This window comes from Acipenser ruthenus, chromosome 21, assembly GCF_902713425.1.
Source record: "Acipenser ruthenus chromosome 21, fAciRut3.2 maternal haplotype, whole genome shotgun sequence".
Lineage (NCBI taxonomy): Eukaryota > Metazoa > Chordata > Actinopteri > Acipenseriformes > Acipenseridae > Acipenser > Acipenser ruthenus.
The window spans coordinates 24,437,326-24,457,406 of NC_081209.1; the positions used below are offsets into that span (position 1 = coordinate 24,437,326).

Sequence of the window (20,081 nt, forward strand, 5' to 3'; positions counted from 1 at the left end):
AAGGACACATGGCTCTGGTGCAGTACTGTCACCGATCATTTGTCAATTTAGGAGATATCACTTCACATTTGATTTAAAATAAACAATGATTTTACATATGTAGCACCAAACATAGTAGTGTTGACACACATTGCTACCTACAGTACACATGCAGTTGCGTTTAAATTGTGGGGATTGAATAGGCACTACCTTATTGCTGATTAAATCTAACTAAACCGAGCAGAAGAGGACACTTTGCAGATGATGGAGATCTCAGACCATTTTACTGTGGAAAGAGAACATACGGTTCATCAGGGCAAATTCGGAAAATTGTAATTCAGTCCAACACAGCCCTATAAGCCATTCACATTTGAAATTGCTTTAAATAAAAAAATGACACTGTAAATGCAATAAAAGAAAAACATGGTATTCTATAGTAAAAGCGTTTTTTATTATCAGTGATGGTACATATTCAGACGGATGTTTTAAAGTTTGTTATTAGAACATGCTTTCCATTTGTATTTTATGTAACAAACAATGACATTTTTTCTCTCTTCATATTGTATTTAATGAAAAATGTGGGTGTTGGCAATGCTTGACATACATTTCTCTAGATGCAGTTTGTATGCCAACATTTTTTGTACAGGAGATGATCCTCTCCGCCCAAAAAACAAAGTCCTGAAGAACTGAAAATATCCTGTAGGGAACACTGTAGGACGTGCCGTATTACTGATCGCCTCCCATTTCCACGTCTTCTTGTAATTTTTGAACCATCTTGTCCTCCATCATCTTTGCTTTGCCTGTATTTAGAAATCACATGAATAAATAAGAGCACATCAATAACACATTTTAGATAGCTAATTTGCAGCACTGACAAAGTACGTTAATTAGCAAAAGGAAAATGTTAACCCAATTACTTCATGATTAGTACAACAGCATTTTAAAAACAACCAGGGATGTGGATTAATATGAAAGTGAGTTTCCCCTTGGTTAAACAAGCCAGCAGAATAAATCAGATTCTTACCTGCATGAGGAGCCCGGATAAGGTGGATATTCTTTTTGACCTCGCTGATCGCTTCCTCCTTCTCCAGCTGCTTGCCCTTCTTTAGCCTTTAAGGGTAAAATCCAAAATGAATACAGTAAAACAGGAATACATTACACCAAGAACATACAGGTTTACTTTCACACAAACAGTTATCACAAAATAAAGAACACAAAATATGTTCAAAATGGTAACCTATAGCACAAAAACAATATTGCACTCCACAGGTGGCCTTTTATATGTGTTTACCCTCAGTATAATATAGCAATGTCATGTTGTGTATTAACTCTGTAAACCTGAGGGGATCTGATGGAGAATTTTTTTACTTTTTTTTTTTTAAATAAACATTTATTGTAACCATTGTAAGATACATGAGAATAACAAAAGTACCATTTTGGATTTTTATAAACTGTGTGTTTGTATGTGTATGTGTTTGTGTGTGTGTGTGTGTGTGTGTTTTGTCCACAAGCAGCATATACAATTACACAAAAGCCAATATCTCACCTGTTCATGATGAACCTTGCTTGCCGTTTCCGTTTGATTTCTTCAACTCTCTTAATAGACTCCACTAAAATAAGTTAAGAGAAACAACTTTAGGATTTGAAATGGATTCCACAGACACAGAAAAAAATGTGTGCGTTCTTGTCATGAAAACAGACAGCAGTTCAATGTATAGCGCTTGACAGCCTTATTCAGTTCTTTCAAGTGCTATAATATACACTATAAAGATGAATGCATTTAATATGCCTTACCCGTCTTGTTCCACAACTCCCTCTGGTACTTGAATGGCTCGTTTCTGCGCTTCTCAAACTCAAATGAATTGTCCTGTAAGAAATAAAAACACACACACACACATCAACCTCCCAGTCTATTACAAACATGTAAATGACAGCAGGTAATGAACAGAACCCGACTTACTACAGTCAATTCTTTGCCTGCAGATTTGCGGAAAGCCTTGGTCCATCTGACCTTCCTTGGATTGCGCTTCTTCTTGAAGTTTTTGTGGCATTTTGATTTGCAAAACCTGAATACCTTAAACAAGAGAAAGACTAAAGTAAAATCTCTGCAAAGCAAAACAGCACATACATTCTGAATATCTACGGATGTTCTTGCAGGCAGCACTGCTACAGATCAAATGACGCTGCAAAAGCATCAGTCTGTACTTTCGTTATTGGAGTTGCTGAAACAGTTATCACCAACAAGCATTTTTAGCACAGATATACAAAAACGGGTCTTGTTAATAAAGCTTTACTTTCAGGTAAATATAATTCACTGTTGTCTTTTTACTACAATACACCAGTTTACTTAAACTACTCTCGTGCTACTAAACCAATTTTCACTGACAGTTCAGCTCGTAATACAGAGACACTTGAAAACGTAGCCTAGACTACTCTAAGTTTAAGTTAGAACGAGTAAAATTACGTAATTATTTTCGCAAACATTTATTTTACAATACGATTCTGAATAGAATGTAAACCTAAATGATATAACAAAATAGTACCATGGTACATTCAACACTTACAGCATCAAATGGTATAGAATACATATTTAATACAAACATTTTAAAAAATATCCTACAAAACGACACGTATAATGTTAAAAACGCTTACAGGACCGTACCCTGTGTAATAACCTCTCTGCTCTACATAACAAACACATGGCGTATTTTTGTTAGTGAAGGCCTGAATCTAAGAACACAGAAAACTCTTCAAAAGACCTCTTACCTTGCAGTCATTTCGAACAAACATCATCCCATGCCCTGGGTAGACCGGCCCAGAGCAAAAATAACATTTTTCAATACGCATATTTCATAAATATGAGACTCTAAACCACCATCTGAAACACTGAACTCCACAGCCTCGCTGGGAGGATTGACTAAAGGAAGTGGAAATGCTCGGCTTCCGGAGAAGAAGGGTGCTGTACAGTAGTTTGTTTTGTGACACTGCCCCCTGCTGGACCTGCTGCATACCGCTCAGAAGCAGAAGTACGTGCGTGGTTGATTTTTGGCTTTTAATAACACCGTCTAAAATACAGTCCATATATTTATTTAACTATTTCTATATATTTAATGTAAAATGCGAATTAAGCCCCAAATATGTTATAGACAATACATGTTCATATTGTATGCCCCATATTATAAAATATTTTACAGAACTGACTGAATGACTGGATGTTGCTTTAAACTATCTTTGAAGTTAAAGTTGTGGGAATATTCAGTTTTATTTGTCATCAATATTTCAGGGGTATTATTTGTTATTATATGTTATTCCAGGAATGCACTAATTATTCCACATACTGTGAGAATTGGTTCCGATGACATCCTTATCAAGGTACTAACATCTCTTTGACTAAGCTATTGTAAACTACACCTTGAGTGCTGTTGCTGTAGGTCCTGTAAATGGTTACCATCTGATTCTTGCTACAAACCCCTGTGATGTTATTGTGAAAAGTGCTGTGTGTTACTAACATACCTGTAGCTTGGGGTGTTGAGCTCTGGGGTGTTAAATTATACAACCCTTGCCTTAAGCTCAGCTTAAACCTACAAGATGTGAAATGAAAACAGTGGAGAAGGCCCAAGTGAACCATATACCCTTGCTGCACATTACTTCAGTAACAAGCTTGTCCTTGAGATTCACCCCTCACCAGCGATCAGGAACATGAAAAAGTAGATCACGTGATCTGCAGCCACTCTATGCACACATAAAAACAGAAGTTTCATCCTAACTGAGTAAGTGGCTCTCAAGACATATGTGAACCTGTGTCACACTCAGATGTAGGTCAGACAGGCAGCCTCCATATACCCTCAATAACTTGTGCTGAATAATGTCCTTTGTAAATTGTATCACAATTGGACAAGTGGTCCTCTAGATAACATGCAAGTGTGACAGACAGACAGAGAGTATGTATTATTTGCATGCCCTCCTCCACTACATCCCCAGGGCAGTAGTAGTAGCTATATTGTCAACATCTTGTCCCAGCATCCAGTATAGTTAGTGAGTTAGTATACTTATAATGTACTGATACTTGTTTTAGTCCTAATGCATGAGTTTTAAAGTGTAATTATTCTTCTGTTAGAATTCTGAGAGAAGTGCTATGGGGTAATTAGCACCATGTGCGTTATTGTCTTTTAAAGAGAATGAAGTTGCAGTAGTTACCAGACCATTAAGGTGCTTCTAATGGATGTTTGATGAAGCAATTAGAATGGGCTAAAAGGTTCTAGCAGCCTGGGTTCAAAAGCCTTTATTGCAGGTCCTTTTTACTTTGTCATAATACTTCTCTTGCCACAGCTCTTCAAGGGCTCGTTCGATCTCAGCATACTCACACCAATACTTGGCTCCCATTTCCCCCAATACAATTTTTGCCTAAATAACCCAGAAGTGTCTTGTGAATCTTTTAATGATTTGGTATCTGTTCCTAACCTCTAAACATCTTTCATCCCAGGCTTATTTTAATGCTGATGCTTTCTTATGTGTTAAGCATAGTAAGAGTCGGATGCACTAAAGTTGCTGTGTTGTAATATATTCTCACTTTGTATTATATTCTATACCAAAAGCAACCTTTGTAGTAAACCCTTCTGATGTGCTGCATAAGCATCTCACAGCTTCAAGCACCAGTCCAGTTTAAAATCACGGTGCAAGGGAAACAGACACTAACACAACAGCTCTATTGAAAAGTGTTAAAAATCAACCAGGTTGAAGAATTCTTCCAATAACGTACAAGACAAGAAACTCACAAGTATAAAATGTACACTTTCTTTAATTATAAAGGTTCTTTTTTCTGTTAGGTGAAGCCATATTTAATTTGACAGCCTTGTAAACACATTCAAACAATACTGAAGAGATACATATTTCTTTTATTTTTCAGTATCAAATCTAAATGATTTTACAATTGGAACATGCTTTAAAACGGAAACAGAAATTCTCAGTGTTTTAGTACATAATGTTAATCGATAACAGTATTATTTTTTATCAATAATTAAAAACTCTTACCTTTAACAATATTAATAAAATAAAAGTGCTTAAATCTGCACAGAATCTTCCAACCCAGTATATAGTAAAATCTTCCAACCCTCGTTATATCAGACTTGCAGAAAAAATATTGAGGGCAGTGAATAAGTGAAGGGTCATTATACAGTATAGTAATGTACATTTTACTATCAGCATGGCCTAACCGTGAAATAATCAAAATAGTGAAATATATTTATATACATACATACATCCACTGAACTTTTAGCACAATGCTGACCCTAATAATTCCTATTCTTATCATAGCAAAGTGGATCTTTCACTGTTTTAATCACGGCCACTAAATGAAGAAGCAGTCAGACATGTCTTTGTAAATTTGGGGTTAGAAATAAATCAGAAATCCAGATCAGAAAATATTAAGCATTTAAACATACTGCATTTTAAAAATTGTAATTGAATCTTTGTTACTACAATTGTATATCTATATGTAAATCAAATATGCTATATGTTGTTCACTTATTACACCAGTGAATTAAAATAATTTAAAAATGAAATATTAACTTGCATCAAATGCTACTGAAGACTAAACTGACTGCCACCATACCATTTTAAAACAGAAGCCTGTGGGTTGTTTGCTCTCATATTGCACATGAAAATCAAGCAACACGTTCATACTTTTTCTGTGGATAATAAAGATGCAAATATAATTTTAATGTTTACTACATGATTTTTAATAAATAATAAAATATTACGAGGAATCTCTTCATTACATAGAATGTGGTTTACATATTTGGCATTATATTGAGTGTTTGGGAACAATCCAGTGTTCTAAAGAAATACAATACAATTGATTTAGACACAGATTGAAATCAAGCTTTTTTTATATATATATATATATATATATATATATATATATATATATATATATATATATATATATAACATTGATTGTTTTTTACGAACATAGAAAGAAGAATCATACACAAAAAACTATCCACCAAAACGCCACCATAATAAGAATACTAAAGAAATATATAAACATAATGTACACCCACAGGTTAACTGGAATCAATGATTTTATGTGCAAATAATTCTATCACCAATTTAATTTCCTGTAATGATTATCAGATTTAGGACAATTGCATCTCACCGAAACAGGACCAACAGGTTCTGTATACAGCACTTTATATCCAATTAAGAAGTGAAACGGTCCCAAAAGAACATCTGGCAGTATCAGGGCACTGAAGAAACTTTGCTAGCACTAACTCTGCCCTGTTTTCCTGTTGGAATACAAGAAAGTTTATATTTTAAATATCATGGCATCCGCATGTAAGTGCCACCTCTCCTGACCCATACAGTACATAGCATGTGTCTGGTTACTTTATTACTGGTTACTGGTAGTACAACTGAGTTTAAAGGGGCAAAATACTCTTACAAAAGATGTAACTGTCTGGACAAACCATTTAGTCTTTCCTTCAGCATTCACCTCCATCTCTTCTGATGGAGGGCTTTGTTACAATAACACAGAAAGGTCATGCCCCTTGTCAAGGCAACTGCAGCTGTACTACTCAGAAACCTGGGGTGCTCCTCCTGGCGCAGATTAACAGCTGCACTTGCCCTGGTCTTTGTCCTTGCTGTCACTGAGCTGCTCTGTAGAGCCGTGGCCGTTGGAGCGCACCACCCCGTCAGGTATCCACGATTTGTCCACGCACCGCTCCATTCGCTTCATGATGAGATCCAGCAGAGAGTCCACTGCTTTGCTCACATTGTGCCCGTTCGCTGCACTCGTTTCAAAGTAAGGAATCCTAAAAAAAAAAAGGTTACAAATTAGCTGGATTCTCTATCCTGTCATTTCTATCTTGGCAATTTGAGTGTCATTTCCTGTATAATTTAGAAGTCAGTACTCATAATGGTTTCCCCCCCAAGATCCGATCATGTCAATTAGGATAAAATGTTGTCATCAAAAAATGTCAATATACTAATTTATAGAAATTCTAAGAAGCCAAATCAAGTACAAACAGAGATACCAAAACCATCAATGTTTGTTTAGTTCTCTGTTTGAGTAAGAGCTCTGATCGACTGGTACCGTTAAGATTTTAGGATGAGGAACAAAGTACTTGACTTTGACATGAGTCACTCTTAATCAACCAAAATGATCGATCTTTCGAGTGGCCTTTACAGAACAGTACATGCATAGCACAGAAACCGCTCCCATCACCGTCTGGAGTTACCCTGGATCCACTACCAAGCATTTTATTAAAAAAAAAAAAACAACGTTTGAAAATGAAGCAACCCTCTTTGTAGTCTCAATTTTCTCTATATGGATTGACGAGTTATGTTTCTTATGGCCGAATACAAAGAACTATTCAAACAGGGAACCACAGAAATCACCCAATGTCACTTTAACAATGGGTTTATCACTGTATGACAAAAGTTATTTTCATTTAGAGCTCTTAATCAAACAAGAGCTCTTAATCAAACTAGTATTGTAAAAGAATGAAACTGTACAAAAGGTAAGAGAAAAAGAAACAGTTACTCCACCCTTTCTGAAGGTCTATAACTACCATTTAAATAGACAGATTATTTGCATTGTTACGTGCTGCAAACATTTGAGCTTATGCAAACACTGCGTCTGCTGGCATTTGCAACTTCCCTCTTAGTAAACTAGAACACAGTTTGGCAAGAGATACAACATGAGGCTGCATACCCATATTTATCAGCAAGCTCCCTGGCTTCCTCTTCCTTCACTGCTCTCTGGTCGTCCAGATCACATTTGTTGCCACATAAAACAATGTCTGGGTTTTCACAATATGCATGCATCTGTAACTGACCTAGACAGAAAGGCATTAATGTAATAAATATTTGCTGTGTTAATTGTAAAATAGACTCCTGCTTACCATCCAGGCTGTATTGCCATTTCTTAAAGTTGTACATTTAATGAAACAAGATTTTTCACAAAATACATTCAGTTGAGATTTATTTGGGTCTGTTTTTATAATCTAAACTGTGGCAGATCCAAATAATGTCACTGGTTCATATATCTTTCTGGGGCTTCCCCTCAAGGGGGGGTTAATGGCCTCCTTAATAACATAATTGAAAACAATTCAAATTCAATGGAAAAAGTGCTGCAAAAGAACGAATCTTTAAGAGTTTAAACTATTTTGATCGGCTGCTGTTCAGACCGTTAATATAGACCCCCATTTACATTAGTATACAGACAGTGACTCCAGGTATTTAGGTTTAAGGACATATAACTATTATAGTACAAACTTTGAAGAACTTAAAAGAATGCTAAAACGTACTCATCCAGCTTCTGACGTTAAGGAAACTTTGCTCATTTGTGAGATCAAATAGCAAAAGAAAGCCCATGGAATCCCTGAAGAACGCTGTTGTTAAACTTCGAAACCTAGGAGAACGAAGAAAACATTAATACGGTATGCAGTACATACAAAAAACACACTTAAATCAGACAGTGGAAACTAGTTTGCATCTTCAAATAATAATGGGACGCTATGTACCAGAGGAGACTCGTATTCAAAGGGTGAATATTGAAAGAAACTTAAATCAAACTCCCCACAGAAGCAAACTAAAGTGCAGAAAATTGCAATGCAGAACCCTTCATTTACTGAGCCAAACAAAGGTGAAAGACAAAGGCCAAGGGGCTGACACAGCCTTAGGGGCAGCTAGTTAATAATAATAATAATAATAATAATAATAATAATAATAATAATAATAATAATAATAATAATAATAATAACCCACCTTTCCTGTCCTGCCGTGTCCCACAGCTGAATGTGTATTCTTTGCCCTCTGACAGAATTCCCCTCTGGGCCACAAGATTTATATATCTATTGAAGTAAAAGATTTCTCTTAAATTCTAAATTCCAACATTTTTTTTTCACAACCCTGTGGAAGTCTATTAAGCTTACGTTGCCTTTGTTTTATGCCACCAAAGCAGCAGGTTTGAATTCAAAAGCACGTTACACATGTATTACTGGATCAGGCGCAGTTTAAGGTTTCTCCGGTGTTTGGTGTGAGACTGATTGTGATCTTTTTGTCATTTATTCTATGGTTTGTGTCTTTCATTCTATGCTTCTGAGTGGTAGACTCAGCGTTAAAATTCAGTGCAGTAAAATGAGATTGTTTAAATTGGTGAAGCCATTTCATTTAGCGACCTTAAAAATCTTCTTGTGGGAGCATGACAGAAAAATGCACAGAGGGAACCATTCTAGTTTAGAAACTCAAGAAGGTCAATTACATTGTCATCTAATCTCTTCTTGCTGTTTTTAGCTCTTCAAATCAGCAAATGTTTCCACTGGGACTTAAAACATCCTTATTCACTGAAGTGGAGAATGCAAGGAAGTGAGTGACACAGTAGATTTTAAGTTTTCTAAACAACTTGACAGGTTGGGGAGACAAAGTTTGTTGTTGCGAGGTCTGCTTGCTCAAAAACTACCAACAGAAATTATTAACAGGCTGAAGGATATTTAAGAAAATAGAAAAGCACTAAAACCCTGTGATCTGTGTTCCAAACCTCCGGAGGTCAATTTCTGGTACTGATGTTCCTGCTCATCTTTCATACAGAATTCAAAAACACCTGATCCAGCTTGGGATTTTCAAGTTCAATAGTGTGTGACTATTTCCAGTACAGGGTCCCTTCAGCTAGCCGCGCCGGACACAGGAGCAGCTCCTCAACTGACCCAAGCCACGTCCCCCTGGAGCACTCCCATCATGGGACAAACCTAATCAAATGGCAGCAATTCCCAAGCAGGCCAACTCTACTAAAACAGGACAGTGTTGTAAATTACAACTGCTTACTTACCACCCTTTTTTCTCTGAAGTCTATGCCCACAGTTGTGATAAACTTGGAGTTGAACTTTCCATCTGTGTACTGGTACAAGAAGCTGGTCTTTCCCACTCCTGAGTCTCCCAGAGCTAAGAATTTGATGAGGTAATCATAGTCCCCATCAGACATAGTGAGAACTTCGCTCTGACCTGCAACACAAGCAAACACATCACTGTTAATTATAATGAGCATGTCCATTGGTCAATGTGGATACGCCCACCTCTGATTTCAAGTTGCATTCAGGTACCAACTGATAGCTATCTATTATGTTTGTGAAATAATATAGAATTTCAAACTTAGCAGGGGAGGTAGTTTTATGGTATGTGCATCTCATTTTTCTTTTTTGCCACACAAAAAATATAGCAATACTTTTTTGAGAGTAGGGCTAACATGTTACTGCTAAGACTATCTATCCACAAATTAGTTAATGCTAGACTATGTACATTAATACAGTACTGGAAACTCATAGCACAAAGCAAAACATAGTAGGGATGTTGGATTCTTTAAAATGTCTATAAGAACAAGCATATTGAACCCCAGGAGAAGCACTCTAGTGCTGTATTTAGACTTTACAAGCTATCCAAAGGGCATAAATGTTGGTGTTAAAATCAAAAGAATATCCAGTCCTCATTATTTTATGGTAAATTCACACCCTTGTTGATGCTGCATGAACTCCCTGTCTAACAGAATAATGGTATGTTACAAAATAGCAGTGTATTCTACATATAAAAAAATCCTAGCTTCAAAAGTAACCACAACCTACAGGATACAAATTCAACTTATCCTTGTGAAAGACTATGTAACATACTGTACAAGAAAATGTCTTTCACATCATATGACTGCCCCATGAGAAAATATCCAGACAAAGATCAACATTCTTTTCACTTCTTTGAACTCTCATCACAAGCATAAGCAGCTTAACAACTGGAAGAAAATCGAATTCGAGATAAATCTGTTCAGCCGTAGCTGTGGTAGTATCTAATTCAGCAAACGCTCAGAGCCCACAAAGACTGCCATTTTATCTGCCAAAAAAAAAAAAAAAGCCTTCTACCTAAACGTGTAATCCTCAACCTTGCTAAAGCACTCCAGCCAGAGATGTACACATTTCAGGGGTCACATTAAAAACATCACCACATCTACAGTGTTTTTACCACTTTGATTGATGTATAGTTTTCTGTGTATTTTGCTTATTCTATTGTAGCTGTTGGTCTAACCAGTGATATAACACATTATACCTGTCAGTATAATGAAAACTAATGTCACTGTCATGACCATAAAGTCAAACGCTAACACATACCCATGCAAAGTTTAATCAAAATGTAGCCTTTCAATAACTTTCAGTTTCCATTACTCTGAACAACACAGTGCACTCTGAGTTACATTCAGACTATGAGGGAAGAATATCTTGGACTAAAATGTCAATGCAAAGTTTCAAATCTTGATTGCGTGTTTAGGAAGGTATAGGCCCTCATTAGCCCAACATTTACATAAGCATTATGGCCAGTTATAACATGCTAATTTTGAAACAAGAGAGAGAGAGAGAGAGAGAGAGAGAGAGAGAGTAAATAATAGTCTTTAAAGTACATTATAACTCAATAATGTTCACTTAATAAAGACCAAACCTTGAATTGTGATATTTTCATTTAAACACCAATGATATACAAAGTTGATATGTTAAAACATCCCCCCTTTAGAAATACTTGGTAATAAACCTCCACCTGTGAATGAAGTCAAATAATCAAGACTATAACAGAGCTTTTATTTGTTTATTTAGCAGCTTGAAGATGTAAATGTAACCTCCCGCTGCTGCAAGCAGAAGCAGACCCATACTTATTTGGTGACACTGGCGAGCACGTGTCAAGGGAATTCTCCTGTTTCTGATTAAAAAAATGTAGAAAGTCGACACCAAGGAAATCATATCATATAGTTTAGGATTTGTACATGATTTAACCTGTGCCTCCCAGCCATTAATAAACAGAATTTGCCTGACAGAAAAAGGCTACAGTAATGTGTGATCATTATTCAATAGTGTTCAGATAACAAAATAAATTATGTTTATATATATATATATATAGTAAATATGGGCTGGAGAGGAGGGCTATTAAAGTGGGTTGGGTCAGGTCGCAGGTAAGAAGACGGTGCTGCAGCAGGTTGCAGGTTTGGGTCGGGTCTGAGTCAGAAGCGGGTCATAAAAATCGGCCACGTGCAGGACTCTGGTGTAAGGATGTTATGGCAATAGTTCAATCTGTTTTTCCTCCGGTATGATGAGGTTTTAACCAAACACAGGCCAGGATTTCCAATCACTGATTTTCATTATATATACACACACACACACACACACTTTTCTGACCAAACCTTAAATGTTAATATTTTCATTACAGAGCTTCATGACACTGCACACCAGGTTTAACTTCCTCCCTGTCTAAATATTTAGTAACGTACCTCCACCCAGTGAATAAAGTGAACAAGCAACTGCTGTAGGTTATCAGTCCACTGTTATCTGGAAGGTGTGAATTCTTGTTTTTTTTTTCCACAACTTGCCTGTGAAATGTACAAAAAAAAAAAAAAATCACTGTGCCAAAATCGTATCCTTAATGATCAATGTTGACAGCTGTTGACTGTAACCACAGCTGATGTACTCTAGAACTGAATATAAAAAGAATCCCAGCTATTCACTCAGTGCATCCATTAGCAAATAACAATACAGTTAAGTTGCTTTCCAGTAATAATTGTGGATCTTCAACAGTAGCAGCAGAAAAAACACGATGTAATATGCTGAGCAAGAATATATCTGCCGTTAGATGTAGCCCTTCACTAGCTGCTCATATATTGAGAGGCTTTGTATCAAATCTGCTTTTCTTTCAATATCTGATTTTTAAATGCTTGCCTAAAACTTCAAGAGCACTTGGAAAATGCAGGCTCTCACAAGAAATCAGACTTGTTTGCTAATATTTCTTTCTTGGTACTACTATTCAATTAAACTTTCTGAACACCTTGCTCGTGCACACATCATGGGAAAACAACATCTGGAACACTGATCCCTAGAACTATTCCGATACAAATGTCTGAACAGTCTTACCAGAAAGAAATCCCCAGGATTAAAGCCAAACTAGTGCGATCTGCAGAAGCTCTTTGCAACACCACTGACTGTAGTAAGCACACAGCGTTCCGAGCCTACATGTCACAAAGGAGTGGCTCTCACTGCATTCTGAACCACTGCTGACCTTGCTTATGATAGGAAGGTTTTTAAAGCATCTAAAACTACATTGCAGTGAACAAACATGCACTTGTAATGTCTAGTGATTAAGGAAATGGAGTGCTGAACAGCTGAAGCCATAATGCATGCACTTTCTCTCAACAGTTTGCACGCAGCTAGGAAGAGGACACTGTCTTTTCCATTCTTATTCAGAACAGCTGCATCCCGATGATTACGACTGGACATGTTCACAGACACTGTCCATCGCTGCATATTTATACCACAAGGCCAATAAAAGCCAATAAAAAGTCTGATCAAATCATGGAGCGATAAGCTACACAAACTGAATATTAATTCAAAGTCTTATATAAATTTTGTCGCAGTATAATTTAGTTTTTATTAGATTTATATAAAAAATAAATTGTATATCATTATTATCAGGTTCCTTTGAGCAGGGAATGCTATAATTAAGCCTGAACAGAACCTATAAATATCTGTGTTGATATGAAGACACTAGATACCTTTTATTAATAACATACCTTAACGCTTCAAGGAAAAACAGATTTTGATTCCGTGTAGAAATTTTGATCCGTCATGCATCAAAGTGAACTTCAGCCTTTAATCCATCCACAGAACAGCTCTTCATCTCGTCTTCAAGAAACAGAGTGGGATAAATTTGCAGCAGTCTGACCTTTTGAGAAACTTGTATTTCACTGAAGTATCACGGAAAGCAACCCAAACTACTTCTTTCCCAGGCAACACTCACACATGGACTTAACTCAAAACGCACAATATCCTTATCTAATAAGTATCAGCAGTTCGTCATGTGGCAGCGTTGACCGGTCAGGTGACTGTAACATTTTACAAAGCCAAGTATCCAATTAAACAACCATGTCTCCTATGATATAATCACAATATCTACACTTCAAGTTTTTTGTTTTTTTTTTCTTTACAGCATTTTGTGTATTTTATTTTACCAAGCCACTATATCTCATAAGAAAATGCTGTACATTCTTGTGAATGTACATTCTCATTTCTTACCCTTATCAGTGGAACAAGCCTTGAGCAAGGAGTCTGTAGAATGACAGTGTCTAGTTCCGTTAAACTAAAGCAGATTCTGTTCACTGCATTATCGTTAACATAAAATGACTGCAAGTCAGAAACTACAGGTTATTAACTGATTGTTTTTTCACACTATCCTCAATGTACTTTTATGTCAATTGGTTCTTCATCTTTAGGATTTTATCACAATGAAATGCAAGTTTAAATCAGATAAACAGCGTTGAAACTTTCTTTTCACGTACAAGGTTTTTCAAAGTCTTGATTTTACAGTTTAAATGACCCAGGCTTGACACATAAATAAGTTACAGAAAGAGATGGCAATGGACGCTATTTAACATTTCACATATTCTGACAACCGCTAAGTGTTGCTTAATCCCTGTTTACTCAAAAATGTGCAGAAAACTTTCAGACAAGTTGAATTAAACACTCAACTGCATTATCCTCACTCTAGCTGTAGAGTTCTAAGACAGCTGAAGTCCTTTCTGACATTTTGCAATCCACTGGATGTGTACTTTGATTTAGGAGTTGAGGATATTTCTGCGCTAATTATAGCTAGTAACTACAGCTTACACAAATTGAGGCCAAAAAGTTATTAAAATGAATGAGACTCAATTATGTCAATTTACTTTGGTATGCCAAACACATGTTGATTTGGTAGAAATGAATTACACTGCAATGATAAATAAAAGCAGTACAGAAGTACACGTTTCTTGTTGAGTCTTGTTGTCTTTGATTGTGTATTGGATTAGTGAGCTGGGTATCCCACTCCCCACACATTCCAGCATAACCACAGAGGCACATTTTCCACTCTACTTAAAAGGGCCAGAATGACTCATTTTACGTGGATTCCTGGATTGTGTAAAGTAGGTGCAACTTCAATCATTTATATCTAATTATTCATCTATTGTACGCAACATTTTTATTCAGTTATTTTCAACAGGAATATTCTGTCATTAAAATCATGTTCAGGGGAAATTCTATTTTTTAAGACCATGGCCTGGCATTGGTTGGGAAAATATTGGATGGTTTTAGCACTTTTTTTCCATATTTGTTTAAATTACTGCTCATGGTAGAAATGTTTATCTTAGAAGATTACAGGATAAAAAAAATCTCTCTACTATGCCAAACAATTTTAATGTGGAATTAAAATAGGAGTTGGCCAATGTTAGCATCTCAACATTTGGGTGTTTCCAAACCCACATAAATCAACACCTTCACACCCACAGGGGACGTGGCAAAAGAATAAGACTCCTTACAGCCATTAGGGTCTGTAGCAATCCTAAGCTTCACAATGAGGTAGCATGGGACACACAAAATCCACCACCAATCACTATGTACTGAAGACCTAGCCTACATATTGTAACAAGACTTGCAGGGTAAAGTGTGAAGATAGTGGCAGTTTGGTTTCTCTGGGGATATGAAGATAAATCTTCTATATGGTTACAACTGTGTTTTGAATCCCTCTAAGAAAATATGCCTTTATTCTTCCAGGTCACTTATTGCAGTGAGCACCTTCTGGCTAATTTTAAATGGTTAGAATAGTTTTATTCCTTTCAGAAATTATTCAATTTTGCCTTTGTGCTCGAAATAGTAAAGTTACATTATCAGATTGACGCAGGCTGTTCAAAAAAAGTTAACTTCTGCATTCACATCAGTTTTCTTGCTAACAGAAATACCGCCTGTACAACTTGCAGAAAATGTCACAATCAATTTCCCATTAACCACCTCTTTTGGTAGAATGTTACACACACCAGCTAACAGTATTAAACCCTATACAATAAATATTTTGAATTGTCAGTTTATCAAGAATAACGGTAACATGAAAGCAATATATTAGGGCAGGTGTTATGTTAAGGTCACTGACGCTAGGCTTCTGATATATGAATGGAGGTTACTAGAAAATGTAGATGGGAGAATCATAGAATACAGATATACATACAAAATGTAAGGATCATATCAATTTGATCATGATGAAACTGTCAGCTATATTAGGTAAAAAACTGTATAATTAGACTATAACTATGAAAATATGAAGCCTTTCCAGGATGCTTGCATACTTCAGCAGCACTAAAGTATTAGCCTATCTGTAGTTTTGCTTGTACAGATCCAAATATTATTATAGTCATATACCAATGCAGGGTAAATAACTCGTAACTTTGGTTACACTAACAACATACATTATCAAAATGTTGCATTACATTTGTAGGAGAGCCCTGTCTTTGGAGTAAGAACGTTTTGAGTTGAATCCTCTTTGAAAGGTTTTACAAACAAATCATTTTATAAAATATCAAATGGCTTTCCAAACTATAAACTTTTTCATGCCACTACAGTTCATGGTTCTCAATTAAACTCCCCTCCGTCCTACTTTTTTTAGGAAGAGCCCAGAGGCGTGCCATAACACACCTCTATATGTTTACCTAGGCCATTCACAGAGAAATGGAGAGATTTAAGCCCACGCTTTCGCTTACTTTATGTCTCATCTGAAACCAAGCCAAATGAGAAGGCATGTTACAGCAACGGAAACCCAGGTGGCTTAATTTCCCATGTATCAATTTTAAGATCAAATCTGTCTAATATCTACACTGTATGCATATAAAGCAACTTTAAATGCGAACATGTTAGCCACTTACAGATAGAAATCTACTGAGATTAGACAGTAACTTGTTTCCGGATAAACACCATCCTTCATCTATGCTGATGTTAAACAGTTCTAAAGTCTAGGTATTCATTCTCTCAGTATTAGCATTACATATTTTACAGAGGTATACCAATGGCATCTGCAATACATATCCGCAAGTTTGTTAATACAGCACCCTTATCAAGTATATAAATAAAACATCCGGACAAGAAGCTCAGTGCCAGAAAATATGTGCCAACACGAGCTACACCCAGAACATTTGTAGCCGCATTATTTTAATTATCTAAATAAAGGCAGCACTCAATACAGACACCCTTTAACTGTACATCAATATTGTTCATTTATTGTTCACTTATTAAAATGACTACAAACATCAAAATAACAAATCCAGCAGAATGAGGTTAGGCCAACTTAGGTGGTATTAATATCCACAAGTGTGCTCAATTGAGTGTTCTAGGCAAAAGAATGCATCTGTTTGTTTCTTTATTAGTTACAACAACAAATGATAACATAAAACAGAAGAGCTGTTCTGTTTTTTACCACGGATTCAAACATAAAAAACCCCTAGTGGGTGTTCTGGTGAAATATTTTTAGGTTATCATACAGCAAATGCATTATAAATATCTCTGTAACAGACCATGGGCCTGACAGTTTCCAGTATGTAATATATTTATTATATTTTATGCCCTGTAACCCCTGGACACGAACATTTGGGTGTATGTATATATATATATATATATATATATATATATATATATATATATATATATATATATATATATATATATATATATATATATATATATATATATAACCTAGTGTCTAGATTAAGAGTCTTCAAAGTCAAAGAACCTACAGTGAGCTTCTTTTTTTCAAAGGGGCACTAATATATAGTAAGTAACAGGATACATAAACTTTGTATATGGAAGAACAGTACCTTCCATCAATAATGAATGCAGTGACATGCTAAAATAATTACTGGCAATGTCACTCACACATACATAACGCATGCCAAAATCTGTACAGGATACTGTATCCTGTATGTTGTTTACTGAAGTTCATAAATACAGTACCAACCTATCTCTATATAAGGACAGTCGCAAAATAGCTTATCAGGACGATGTGTTGAAAGGAACTAACATTCTTTTAAGTGTTCAGTATGTGCTTTAAATGTTGAACTGGTGGTGGCAGTTAAGATCTTCGTTTTGCTTTTGATCACTAGAGTTCTAACTTCTATGCACGCAATTTCAGTATGTAGCTGTAGTGAAAAAAGATGTGCATCACAACTTGTGTAAAACTCCGTAGTTTACTGTTTCAATACTTCGCAAATAGGTGCAGCTAAACTAGGCACATTTATTACATGAACAGATAAAAAACAACAATTACTTAATTGTTAATCTAAGTTTTAGTATATATAAGGATGGTACTATTTTACTTACCGACACCGGAAAATGATAGTCCTTCTTTACTTATTACTAGCAGGAAAAACGCAGTTCAGCTTTCTGACCACTTCTTCTGACACTTTCTTTTTAACCAATTGTGCGTCCTTTTTGGCTTGTAACCAATGTAAACCTGCCCTTTTCCGTAAATGTAACATCACTTCCCGTAATATCGACTCCTCCTTCTGTATCACAACCAAACTGATGCTACCTCGCTGAAGCAAGTGGAATCTGTGAGAAAAATGCACTTCCCTCTCCTTCGCCCTTCGCTTCTACACCGCTCTGTCCACTGGGCGATGCTGCAGTGCAGCCCCAGAGGCTTTGCACCGTGTGTAGCGTGGGCTTCTTTTAGATTTTAAGAGGGAGTTAATAAAAATAGTAAGGTGAGATAATAACTGTTTTAACCTTAAATAAATAAAAAAAACACACATATATAATGTTGTGATGTGTAAAATATCTTTGAATAATACAATATAATTATATTGAATGAAATACATTCACAGTTTAGTTTTACATTTGGATTTTTTAGAATTGATATATGTAAGCGGATGTTATTTTGGTTAGTATTTTATAAATTGCACCGTGGAATGTCTTTTCTAGAACCATCTTGGCAGCTTTAACACCTGATCACGCTTAACAATCGTTTACAATTACAGTATGGCGCGGCAAATGATATGCTGTACTTTTTAAAAAATTTTTACCAGCAACAAAACATGGATATATTAAGGGTTCTTCGGAGTGCTTCATTACAGCTGCATACATTGCTTTTTTATTGGGAATTTTCAGCATTATGTAGTAATTATATTATGAAGTAGGTGCAATTTGTTGCAAATGCAGTCAATTAAGCATTGTTTTGCATCGCTGTTGTTTGTTTGTTTTTAAACCTAATGAAGATTTAATATTCAAATAATATATAGATTTGACTAAATTGCCCATGACAGAGACACTTCTCGCTGATCATGAGTACACGGTCTGATTAATCTTGAATTAGATTGTGGCGCTCGCTCCTTGGAAGCTGGTGTTACACCAAAGGAATCTTTGGGCAAGCCAGAGTCTCGAGGTTATTTATTAGTTCTACATATCATTGCTAATGAACTGTAACTCAGAGGCTCATGCTGTCCAGGCATGTGGCTCCTACTGAAGCCAAATAGTTACACCCACCCACTGTTATTTATAGTAAGGGCCATGCCATGTGAATTAAACCAATAATTGACTTCCCTTTCATCCACACCAGATTTGAGTTTTAAAACCAGAGTTTCAGAGCTACAAGCCCCTGAAATGTTTCCTTTCTAAGTGTATTTTAGAAAAGGTCATTAACCACAATGCACAGGGGTTTACTCTTAACAATGACAGTCTTTGATATTACACGATCTACTGTACACATATAAAAGCAGACTGTTTTATTTGGTACTGCCAGTGTGGTCTGATATGCTTGTGTGCATCAGTCTTGGGGCTCCTGGAACAAGACAGCTACTTCAGCAAATGTACTGTGCAACTAGCTGCTCTAAAAGTTGCACAACCAAGTAGCTAACAACCACAGTGTCATTACATGTGTTAGGCAATAAAAAACAACAGAGAACCTAAAAACTGCTAATCAGGAACAGGGCGAGTTACTTGAGATGATTGCACAAGATTAGAACTCAGCCTACTCCTTGCAACAAATTTCAGCAACTGCTAGCAAATAACTCCAGGGCTGCTAGCCATTCCAGGTAATGTAGGTGTGGACCATTTCTCTACTTCTGTCATAACAGACAAAACAGCAGATCTGACAGGCTGCAGAAATTCATGAGGAACAGACTTAAAAATGTACTCTGGAAGCCACTGTGGAGAACAGCCTATGATGCACATGATATTTTTCATGAAATGCAATAAAGCTACAGAAAAAGCATTTAAATTATGTATTTCAGATGAAAA

General features: G+C 36.1%; 2 protein-coding genes across 4 annotated transcripts; both read right to left on the reverse strand.

The window, feature by feature from the left end:
* Positions 1-408: 408 nt before the first annotated feature.
* LOC117427959 (probable ribosome biogenesis protein RLP24) lies at positions 409-2,910 on the reverse strand. Its single transcript, XM_058995166.1, has 6 exons — positions 2,746-2,910; positions 1,940-2,053; positions 1,774-1,846; positions 1,526-1,589; positions 1,004-1,089; positions 409-779 (listed from the first exon to the last, which is right to left on the reverse strand). The coding sequence occupies exons 1-6, from the start codon at positions 2,824-2,826 to the stop codon at positions 706-708; spliced, it is 492 nt and encodes a 163-aa protein (XP_058851149.1). The 5' UTR covers positions 2,827-2,910; the 3' UTR covers positions 409-705.
* Positions 2,911-4,759: 1,849 nt separating this feature from the next.
* LOC117427718 (ras-related protein Rab-27A) lies at positions 4,760-18,456 on the reverse strand. 3 transcript variants are annotated; one of them, XM_034045947.3, is made up of 8 exons: positions 18,168-18,456; positions 13,568-13,679; positions 12,275-12,373; positions 9,809-9,981; positions 8,749-8,834; positions 8,289-8,392; positions 7,694-7,817; positions 4,760-6,791 (listed from the first exon to the last, which is right to left on the reverse strand). In XM_034045947.3, the coding sequence occupies exons 4-8, from the start codon at positions 9,959-9,961 to the stop codon at positions 6,587-6,589; spliced, it is 672 nt and encodes a 223-aa protein (XP_033901838.1). In that variant the 5' UTR covers positions 9,962-9,981; positions 12,275-12,373; positions 13,568-13,679; positions 18,168-18,456; the 3' UTR covers positions 4,760-6,586. The 3 variants fall into 3 exon arrangements, with proteins under 3 accessions (XP_033901838.1, XP_033901836.1, XP_033901837.1); XM_034045945.3 differs by lacking the exon at positions 12,275-12,373; XM_034045946.3 differs by lacking the exons at positions 12,275-12,373; positions 13,568-13,679 and having other exon boundaries at positions 18,168-18,455.
* Between the last annotated feature and the right edge of the window lie 1,625 nt (positions 18,457-20,081).